A 12,148-nucleotide genomic window follows, 5' to 3' on the forward strand; every position below is an offset into this window, starting at 1 on the left:
AATAAATTAAAAAATCGACTAAGTCCCAGAGAGTAAGAATCTTGAATAGAGTGTCGCAGATTTTGTGTATTTTAAAATCGCCGAAAGAACTGATTTTAATAGGAAAAAATGGGTTTTTATAGTAGACGAGGGTCCTGTAGCGATCCCTAGTGTGATCTTAGAAACTGTAGATCTTAATTAATAGTTAAATGTGATTGGCTGGAGCTAAATAAAAACCCGCACATGGGCGTTACTCTGAATCTGTACGATAATCAGATTTAATTGCCTGATTTATTGATATTTTAAGTTTTAAATAAGAGAACTCTGTTTTGGCGATCTTGTGAATTCACAATATATGACATACATGTACAAAAGATAACATAATATAATATTTTAATATTATAAGTAATAATATAATATTACAAATTGAGTGGGTTATGATAAAAAAATCACCCTGTATATACCTTGTGTATATATTTTTTTTAATTATATTCAATCATATAATGACCCTGGTGTTCAAAAATATGCATCATTATGTAAGCCAATGAATATATATCCTAAAGAATTACACTAATAAATTCAAAGATATTCCGACACTGTTTGTTCTATTTCTATTAAGTATTTTTTTTTAAATTATTATGTTTACACATTTGACATTATTTTATGTCAGAATCAAAATTAAATTATGAATAATATAATGTAAAAAAATGATAATGCAGTTTATTTTAGGTATTAAAAAACAGTATTCAAACAAAATATCAACCAATAATACTTTAACAGTAAAGAATGATTTAATACATATGACACTCCTGATATAAAAAAAGTCTTCTCCAATATTGACACTTTGACGATATAATTTAAAATAACAAAATAAAACAACAAAGGTTTAAATAATGGTTGTGATTATAGAATGTATCGGTATTTTGACTAAGGATGGATATTTGGGGGTTTGGTCAAATCGTAAACAACGAGGTTCTATCTGGGTTGTAGAGTCCGGAGGTTTAGAACAACGAAGACAAGTAGATATAAAAATGATAAACGCAATACTTCTTTGCTGAGGTGTAATAAAGTACAGTCTGCTTGGTATCTAATAATATGCACAATGGCAACGAAAGGGCAAGACAGTTCACGCATACCTTGTAACGTGACTATGTACAAGACCTTAACCAACCAGTCTAGTATAATGTTCTACGGTGTTAATATAATGAATAATCTATTGTTTCGTCGTTCTCTACTCAGATTTATTAACTCAAAATAATTGAGACAGTATAAATTTTACTTACTTTGTATTTCGCAACTATGAATTGTAATTCAAAGTCAATTTGACAAGCTTTTTGACATATAGAGGTATCAAATTCGTACTTCTTTACAAAACAAATTATTTTCCTATGTATATGAACAAGACGCATAAAAAGATAGCCGACAACAACACGGGGTTGTGGCTAACAATTGTTTTCTTATTTGAATTCGGTGAAAGCAAACTCTAGTCACTTTCTCACTCGTCAGAAAAGGATTTCAGTGCTTTTTATAGTGAATGATAGTACCCCCAATCCAGGTATATTGTTGTCAGCGCTTTTAGTGATCTTTTTAGTTTATTGTATTTAATTATACATTACATGATTATTATATTGAGATAGCATAATTAACAATGGATATATAGACATATATGTAAATAATAGAAAATTGTGTTGAATAGTGTATATGTTATGACAGATAAGTTATTTGTTTGTTTACAAGTAATATAAAATAAAGATTATAAATTCTTCATTGGTAAATGTAAGATGCGTAATGCAAAGCATTACGACAGTATTCTATTAAACCAGATATTTGTGATCAACATAACTGCTCTTATTATTTATTCAATTAGTATAATGATAATGAAAAAAAAAATTACAATTAAAATAAAACATGTGAATTTTACCAGTACAATTGATAAATTTAAGCTTCAACTTTTAAAGTGCTTAATAAAACAAAATAAAAGTAGCACAGTGTTGACGTGGCATATTTGAGACAAGTATAGACGATATCTGATAGTGATTAAATCACTATCATAAGAAACGCTTCAATGCAAATATTTAAATTGTGATTAATTTTAAAAACTTGTAAGACTATACAAAAAGGAAAAATTAATTCCTGTTTCCTTTATTAATCCTGAAAAGTAGTTTTTTTATTTATAAGTATAATATATGAATAATAGCTATTACACATATAAATATGTATAATAACTACTAAATATAAGATTGATATTCAATAATTTAGGATTGTAATTTTCTCAGAGGATTTATAAACAACTATAAAATAGTTATTTCTTTTATGTTATACATGTATAAAATTTTATGGTTTAGATACAAAACTTATCAGAAAATAATTTATTGTTAATTATGAATAAAAGGTTCCACAAGGAATTTTTATTAGATTCGAAAATATACTTTTATTATTTAAATTTTCCTTTAATAAGAATATAGTTCTAAATATTTCAATTGCATCATCTATTTAAACACCAAAATTTACTTAGTAATGATTAATATTACTATTGAAATGATTTATCACGACATAAATACAAAAAATACAATAAGTGATTTTAAAGAAATTTTGGGATTTTTTCATAAATTTAATTTTAATAGTAATTATAAAATTTTTTTTAACCATATATCAATTTAATAAAGCCAAATTTTTAAATATTCTTAAAATTTAGTATTTAATGATATAAATTTTAAACTTGCTAGTTTAACTATAAAAAAATAATGAAAAAAATGCAAAAAATTTAATTGCTACAGGCGGGTTCAAACTCCTTACCCGAATCGTGAAAATGTTACCGACTAGGCAACTGTACCAGCCGGATGATTTAAAGTATTTAGGTTGTTTAAATTTTAAAGTTATTTTTCTTGACTTCATAGAAGCAAAATATTTTAAATAAGTTTAATTATCTATGCTATGTCAATAAGATTTATATAATATCTATGAAAATCAATGTACTCCCTTTGTCAGTTATTTTAAAACAGAAAAAAATACGAAATTGAAAATTTTATCACAAAAATAAAATATTCTTGAATATAGTAGCCATTATAACTATGAAGACGATCTATATAACGAAATTTTTTTTTATAGAAAATTATATCTGTGGCTTGGTGCAAGAAGGGCCAATGTCACAAATGTCCATTCTCAGGAAACTCAATTATTAAAATTGGCCATTTTTAAAAATATCTCTTGAATTTAAAATTTTAATTTTTACATGATATAATTGTTATGGTTCAATTTGTTTTTCTTTTTTCATAATAACTTGAATAACTAACAATAAAATATAATGTATAATAGTAATAATAATAGTTACACTGTTTTTAATAAAAAGTATTATTTTAAAATGTTTTGCATATATTGTAAATAAATATTACCATAACATTTTTTGAAAAACACAACATTTGCAATTCAATTTTTTTATTAAATTTGCTTTAAAATATTTGGTGACCATACATTTTTAAATGTTATACAAAACCCTTGTTGTGTTAAAAAAATGACCATCTGAAAGTTTTACCTGAATCATATGTAAAACAATGAACATTACTTTTTGTTGGGCAAAAAATGTTTACTCTGCATCACTAATGACTATATGTATTTAGGAAAATTAAAAAAAATTTACTACAAAATTCAAAATTGCTATCATTTATAGAAATGATCGAGATTCCGAATTATCTATAAAAGTAATAAACAGAAATGTTAGACGAAACATTTAATTCTAAATAAATTCTAGTTTATATAATAAAAAAAATATAAAATATTAAAATTATTTATTTAATCTGACACCACAATGTTAATAACATAAAGTATAGATTATGTCAATTGTTATCGCCTTCAGTGGCGTCATNTTTTTTTTTTTTATTATCTTTAGTTACACATTATTCTTGAATTTTTAACTACGTAATACTTTTTAAGTTCATCCTTTATGCCTGGTAAGGGTGTCAACTTTGTTTTTTTAAATGGTAACATATATTTTTATTTTAATAAAATGTTTGAGTTTTCAATTTAATAGTAAAANTTTAATAAAATGTTTGAGTTTTTAATTTAATAGTAAATGGCATTTGAATTTTTAGTATAACTTAATTCGTTTATTAGATATAAACATTTAAAGTTTCAAAATTTTGAGTTATTATACATGTATAATACACATGGGATTGTAAATACAGGTAGTTAATTGGATTTTTATGACATTGCTGTCTCAGTCACGGATTGTTTATTATCAATTATGATTATCAATAGTTAGCTACCTATATTTGTAATGCCTTGTGTATTATACCTGTATATTAATTCTAAAATTTGAAACTTTAAATGATTATATCTAATAAACGAATTAAGTTATATTAACAATTCAAATGCCATTTACTATTAAATTAAAAACTCAAACATTTTATTAAAATAAAAATATATGTTACCATTTAAAAAAACAAAGTTGACACCCTTACCAGGCATAAAGGATGAACTTAAAATGTATTACGTAGTTAAAAATTCAAGAATAATGTGTAACGAAAGATAATAAAAAAAAAAAAGTTTAAATTATTATTATTATGCAAGTAATTGAGTGGGTTATGATAAAAAAATCACTCTGTATATATATATATATACAATTTGTGCTTGGTGATTGGCCGTGATCGAATAGACTTGGTATCTTAGATGGATAGTAAAGGTACTCTAATCACTTCGGATGGGCTCACGATGTCATCGTCTCAAAAATCCAATTAACTACCTGTATTTACAATCCCATGTGTATTATACATGTATAATAACTCAAAATTTTGAAACTTTAAATGTTTATATCTAATAAACGAATTAAGTTATATTAACAATTCAAATGCCATTTACTGTTAAATTAAAAACTCAAACATTTTATTAAAATAAAAATATATGTTACCATTTAAAAAAACAAAGTTGACACCCTTACCAGGCATAAAGGATGAACTTAAAAAGTATTACGTAGTTAAAAATTCAAGAATAATGTGTAACTAAAGATAATAAAAAAAAAAAAGTTTAAATTATTATTATTACGCAAGTAATTGAGTAGGTTATGATAAAAAAATCACTCTGTATAGTATTAAAAAAAATAATAATATTGTTCCAAACATTTTTTAAAAAGTTATAGCAACATTACGTTAAAATATAATGTATATTAGTAATAATAATAGTTAAACTGTTTCTTAATAAAAAGTATTATTTTAAAATGTTTAAATTGCATATATTGTAAATAAATATTACCATAACATTTTTGAATAATACAACATTTCCAATTCAATTTTTTTATTAAATTTGTTTTAAAATATTTGGTGACCATAAATTTTCAAAATATTATACAAAACCCTTGCTGTGTTAAAAAAATGACCATCTGAAAGTTTTACCTGAATCATATGTAAAACAAGGGGCCTCAATGAATTTTATTTTTTGTTGGACAAAAAATGTTTACTTTGCATCGCTAATGACTATATGTATTTAGGAAAATTAAAAAAAATTTACTACAAAATTCAAAATTGCTATCATTTATAGAAATGATCGAGATTCCGAATTATCTATAAAAGTAATAAACAGAAATGTTAGACGAAACATTTAATTCTAAATAAATTCTAGTTTATATAATAAAAAAAATATAAAATATTAAAATTATTTATTTAATCTGACACCACAATGTTAATAACATAAAGTATAGATTATGTCAATTGTTATCGCCTTCAGTGGCGTCATTTCAGTATAATTTAGAAAGTGTGAAATTTTTAGTGAGCAACCTTGATTTATTTTTAGGGATATTTTAAGATTATAATAATTTTTTACTAAATAAAAAAAATTTGTTTTAAAATTTACGATTTTTCATTTTAGTGACGGACAAAATCAGCTTTTAGTAAATCTACATTATTGGCATATGTTTTATATCATAAGTTACGGAGACGAAAGCCGGGCAGCTTTTTAGGTAAAATTAACCTTTTTTTTGTTTAATATATTCATAGATATAATTNAAAAATAACCTTTTTTTTGTTTAAAATATTCATAGATATAATTCAAAATTTATTTTCTATATCCAAAGACAGTTTTTAATGTGGTGAATTATTAATTTTAACGTATTTAATAAAGAACATTTTATTTATAAGATACTACGATTAGTGATATACTCGAATGAGTGTATAGATGAATACTTAACATAATACAAATAAACATACACAGGATTTAGTTAAAAGCTAATAAAAAAAAAAAATTTTATTTCAAACTATGAACTAAAAACCCTGATTTAAACAATATAGTCATAAATTAGTTATTTATATCTATAAATTATAACATCATTTGTAAAAAATAAAATAGGTAGACAATATTTTTTTGTTTTTCTAGCATATATAACCATATTTTAATTCATTTTTTCAAAATTAAGGTAACAAAGTAAAAATTAAAAGATTGTTTAGTATTTTATCAAAAATTGAAAAATATTGTAAAATGCTGTATCAAATTTATTTCGGAATAGTTTTAGTCGTTACGCCATTGTGCCAATCATCAGACAACTATGAATATAACGGCTTAACAAGTCCAGCAGTAAAAAAATAAAAATTTTAAATAAATAATGTAATATTAAAAGTGTCTTTTTTATATTGTAGGTTTCTGGCGCACTTGTATGTATAGATGAATTTCTTAGAAATATGGAACGTGAAGACATTATAAAAAATGAAAGGGTAAAAATTTAGTGCTGATATAATAATTATAATTATTTTATAATGATTCATAAATAAAAACATCAGTTAGTCAATGAAATTTAAATTACTGAAAAATGTAAAATATTTATATTAGTATAAAATTTACGAATAAAATAATGTATGTGATTTTTAAAAGATACATTTTTTTCAATGAAATATCTAATTTTAAAAATGATTCACGAATATATATTTTAAAACATTTATTGCAAACTATATAATTTGAACGCAATAAATAATCTTTTATGCAATTTAAGACTATTATATATTGTTTTTATATTTTTATCAGATAAGAGAAAAGTTATTGAAGACAAATAATAAAACTTCTTTTCAAAAATTAAATTATGACGACAAAGTAACTATTATTAAAATTAATATTTTAACACTAAATAATAATTTGATAAAATATAACTATTTAATCAAATTAGTTAAAATATCATTAATAAAAAATGTACTATTTCTCAATTAAAATTCATAGAGATATTGAGGGGTAAATCTATATGAATCCATCTATAGTGGTCCAGTGAACATTTAAAATTTGTTTTGAACTTTATATATGATTTTTCTAATATATAAATAAATATAATTTTATGTAAAAATGTATTTATGACTTGTCAAAATTGTGAATTTGTGTATTTCCTAATAACCCCCTGTAGTATATTTAAGATTTGAAAAATTCAAAGTTTTTCATTTCGAAGTCTTCTAACATTTTCACTAATTGGATACATTTTTACTTTGTTCAAAAGTTACGTGTGTTGCCCGGTCAAGCTCAAAGTAGCTTAACATCGCCCATCACATCTCTCGTCGCAATCATAATAGTCGTGTCCGGCACCTAGTGTCTTTTTACGTTTGTGTACGCGGTTGATGTTATACCGTACCATTAGGTCTGATGACTCGTGGCCAATGAGCTGGCTTATTTTTCTTTTGTTCTGTTGTTGATTGGTTTGTATCGGCCAGTTTAGGCGACAACCAACAGTTTTCTTTCATCCGTTACGTACCACTGCATGAGTGCACAACGGAAATCGAAACCAGCGGAGGTGACATTCCATACTTAAAAGGAGAGTTGATTGGGAAGCATTCGGCAGTCCATTCAACGTAAATAGCATTGTGGTTGGCTGATGACTGGGTCATGTTTTTCCGACTTTTTTTTGTGTTAATATATTGAATGTCTATTAGTTTATATATATATATATATAATAAAATTACTGTCTGTAATTCGCCTTAAGTGGATTGTCTTATCGTTGTTCGCCTATAAAGAGTAGCAGAAAACACCTGACCCGTCATTTATATATATATATATATAGTTAATTAAGTTAACGTTTATGTAAAATAAGTGAAATAGTCAGTCTGGGAATTAGGATTTCATTAATATTTTTACATACTTTTTCATTAAGTAATTATATAATTTTGAAAAAATTTTTTTTTACTAAATTAACAACTTTTTAAAATTAATGATTTTTTTTTATTATTATTCAGCATTATAATATAATTGTGTTTTGAACATTTTTACCTTGGTCTTTTTTTATTATCACAAGTTTGAAAAAAATTAATTTTTTAAAATAACGTCTCTAAGATAACGACACAGTACCGCATATTTTGCAATACGTTTAATACACGGTCGTCAAATCGTCCCTATCATCAGCCGCCTTATATATATATATAATTTTTTAAACTTTTCTTTAGTTAGAGTAGTTAAATTATTGTCAAGAACAAGAGATCGTTATTTATTTTTATTAAAGTATAGTTATGATTGTGTTAAAACTTTCATGGATTGTTTTGTTGCTTGAAGTGCTTGAGGATATATCCATGTTTACATTTTTTTTTTTTCGGATGATTAATAACAACGCATTGTGGTATTATTCTTTTGTCTCTGCATCTCTTCATAAAAGTCAGATCTGATATAAGCTTGGCCATTTTCTGGGATAAATTGTCCCAACGTCTACAAGTTTTCTTCATGTCCTCTCCGTAGAGTATTGTTATGAATGTGTTAAAACTTCCATGGATTGTTTTGTTGCTTGAAGTGCTACATGTGAAGTGTAAACATGGATATATCCTCAAGCACTTCAAGTAAAGTATAGTTTTTACTTAACCAGTGCTAAAGTTACTGAATATTGTTACACTTGTTGACTTTCTATGGTAAAATATTTGGTATTTTATCGAAACCAACTTAAAATTAATTTTGAAAATTCTTTTATATACCTACAGTATATCCTATTATTTATTATTGAAAATGTTAGACGACTTTAGATTAAAAAAGTTTTGAAATTTTCAAGTCTTAATTATAAAAACATAGATTATTGGGGTATTTTTACGAAACACAGGTACTTAAACCGGTAGTTAAAAAAAACAGCCTTAAAGTTTAAAGTAGTAAAAGACAGTTTATCCCATCTTAGGTTAAATAAATATAAACAATTGTTTAAAATGAAGTTTTTAGAGTCAAAGTATAAATAATTTTTTTAGTATTAATCAATATTTTCAAGGTTATTTTTAATTGTTAAATTTTACTCTGTGGTTTTATTATTTTTAACCAAATATTTACTATGGGCTCATCGTTAATTTGGTACTGTCTAGTAGTCGTATTCCATTTTATTATAAACTCAATTTTTTTCAATATGGCTCAGTACATAAATATGATTACATCAATACTGGTTAGCCAACTGTCAAATCCTACTACTGTGCCCGTAGTAATTACTTACATTTCATAGATATTTCAACTTAGAAAAGTGTTTTTAACTATTTTTTTTCAAATATCAAGTCATGTAAGGTTCCTAAAGAAATTAAGCCAATAATTGAGGAAATTTTCCCAGACTCAACAAGTATTTATACCATTAAAGATGTCTTGAAAAACTTCGAAAAAATTAATTACACTGATACAACAAATATAATACCAAAATTAAAACAATACAAAGGTAACAAAAAATATGTTGAATAAATTTACATATTATCAGAGATTGAAAAAAAAATATATAATAAAAAATATATTTAAATTATTAATATAAAACTAAAAATATAAAGAATATTTAACTCATAAAGTCACAAAAATTACCATAAAATCGCGAAATCCAAATCTACCTTCTCAGCATCACATCATAGCTAAAAAAAATAACCCACAATTTGCCTACAATTTATATTCAAAAACTTTAATTTTCTTAATTGAATTTAGTGGTACAATGTTCGATTCTCATGGGGCGGGAAGAATTATTTCACATTTCTCTTAATTTTTTGAGATATTTATATAATTATGTAATAAATAAATAATATTTGAAATTTAACCTACCATCTAATTATTTTTGAGAATTTTTATACAGAAAAATTGTTTATTTCACCAATCTTCAATCGATTTCACAATCGATCAATCCCAAATAATAAGTATAAACAGAATCATATTTGATAAAACTTTTTTTTTAATGTTTTTGATATTCTAATATTAATGAAAAAATCATTTATATTAATAATAATATAAAATACTTTTAAAAAATTAAGAAAAAATTGCTAAAAGTCTTGCTGTACCTCTAACACTAAAGACACACGTGTTACCAAACTGTTAATACATCGCTGTCCTTGTAAGACATAATAATATAATAGATTACATACATAATAATAATTTGAAATATTTCGTGGAAATTTTCAGCAAAATATTTTAATTTCTATTGTTTCATGAGATATTAAATCACTAATATTGATAGTCAATGAATACTTTTTTAGAGTTTTCTAATGATTATATGTTCTATGCATATTCCATATGATATTTATATATTGTACTATTCAGCATATTTTTGTTTTTAGAAATCACTCAACTATTCATAAATGATCATTTTTATATCTATGTTCTGGAGGAGTGAGGCAGAATAACTTGTAATTATAAAAAAACATAATCCACAAATTTCCGTCACTTTACATTAAAAAATTTTAATAACTACCAAAATACTCGATCAACCTTTTTAACAACTAATAACTTTTTTAATTGGTTCATTTTCTAATATTCTCTAAAACCCAGTATAATATTTAAATGGTTACTAACAAATATTGCTTTAAATACTGCCCCCGTGCTCCCTCTTTGTTTGCGCAACTGAAGGTAGTACTAAAAATATTTAACCAATTAATTATAGAAAGAATTAAATAACACCAAAATACCAAAATTATTTAAATATTAAAATTATTAATTATTATTTTAGAAGAAATTTAGTGGCCAACGATAAATTAATAATTAAAAACAAAAAAAAATTCTATGTAATGGTATTCACATGAATTACAAAACAATAGATATCTATATTACTTTTAATAAATATCACATCACTTTTAATTAATTTTACATACAATATAATCTATTAAGGATACTTCCTTTATTCGACCATTTTTTATTTACAAAATTTAACAAATAAAATTGTATTTTTTTTTTATCAATATAAAAGCTTAGTTTAATAAAATAATTTTATGGGATAGATTTTAGAGGCTAATGTTCAAAGTTAAATACCAATCTATGATTATTTTTATACTTCTATAGTGGTATTACAAAAATATATTTTTACACTCTCTGTGTTTTTGAGGTTGAAAGAATTGTGGGTTTCTTAATGTAAGCATATTTAATTATTTTGATAAGTTTAAAATAATATTATTTTTAGAAAATGAATATATTAGCCTTTTAAATTTCCTACAAATTTTGGCGGATAAATATTTCAAAATTCCAAAGCAAATGGTGGAATTATTCAATAATCTTTTTGAAGGATTTCATGATAAGGATACGTTAAAGACGAGATTAATTTCCTTTGGTGATTTTAAAAGTGTCTTAGAAAACGTTCTAAAAAATGATGATATCAAGAAAAATATATTAAAACCTTTTAAAGATATAGAAAATGTGTATTATGAAGGTGCATATCTAATTTAAATTTAATATTTTAACTAAAATTAAAACTATTTTATTTTATTTTAGCATGGTTATTAAAAAAAAGAAAAGATATAAATAGTATTACATTTCGTTCATGTTATTTGAAATTATTGTATAAGGAAGATAAGCATAAGAGTAACTCTTTAACATGAGAGTAGATGATCGTTATTCAAAATAAATCATCATTACAATAGTTGGTTTTTATAACTGCATAATTGTTTATGGTTTATAAACTAAATAATATTAATTATTATTATAATAAATAATGATTATTAAAAATTCGTTCTACTATTATTTACATATTTTTTCCGACTTGAATACTCAATAAATAATAAAAATGATATAATTCCGGATCATGCCTCCACTCTATATTAACAATGTTAATAACTTTTAAAATACTTATTTAAAATTTACAATAAATAAATAAATTTTAGTTATTTTTTTAGTTGAACAACTTACTAACAATTAATCTATTGAAATTTATATGTTACCCTATAAAAAAAACGATAACATAGTGAGGTCGCGACACTACAGTGTGGACGTGGCATAGTTGGGACAAGTATAAATGATA

General features: G+C 23.8%; 1 protein-coding gene across 3 annotated transcripts in view; it reads left to right on the top strand.

Moving 5' to 3' along the window:
• LOC126906537 (uncharacterized) overlaps positions 1 to 11,869 on the top strand; it is a 44,444-nt gene extending 32,575 nt beyond the window's left edge. Inside the window, exons 1-6 of one of the 3 annotated variants that reach the window (XM_050687106.1) lie at positions 6,349 to 6,537; positions 6,600 to 6,674; positions 6,982 to 7,047; positions 9,448 to 9,601; positions 11,315 to 11,560; positions 11,623 to 11,847. In XM_050687106.1, coding sequence (XP_050543063.1) covers positions 6,442 to 6,537; positions 6,600 to 6,674; positions 6,982 to 7,047; positions 9,448 to 9,601; positions 11,315 to 11,560; positions 11,623 to 11,729 — 744 coding nt within the window. In that variant the 5' untranslated portion in view covers positions 6,349 to 6,441 and the 3' untranslated portion in view covers positions 11,730 to 11,847. Of the gene's footprint in view, positions 1 to 6,348; positions 6,538 to 6,599; positions 6,675 to 6,981; positions 7,048 to 9,447; positions 9,602 to 11,314; positions 11,561 to 11,622 lie in introns of those variants that run through there. The other 2 variants (XM_050687110.1, XM_050687108.1) reach the window with 2 other exon arrangements.
• Positions 11,870 to 12,148: the final 279 nt, after the last annotated feature.

The sequence above is a fragment of the Daktulosphaira vitifoliae genome, unplaced genomic scaffold, assembly GCF_025091365.1.
Source record: "Daktulosphaira vitifoliae isolate Bord-2020 unplaced genomic scaffold, ASM2509136v1 Scaffold_5, whole genome shotgun sequence".
Lineage (NCBI taxonomy): Eukaryota > Metazoa > Arthropoda > Insecta > Hemiptera > Phylloxeridae > Daktulosphaira > Daktulosphaira vitifoliae.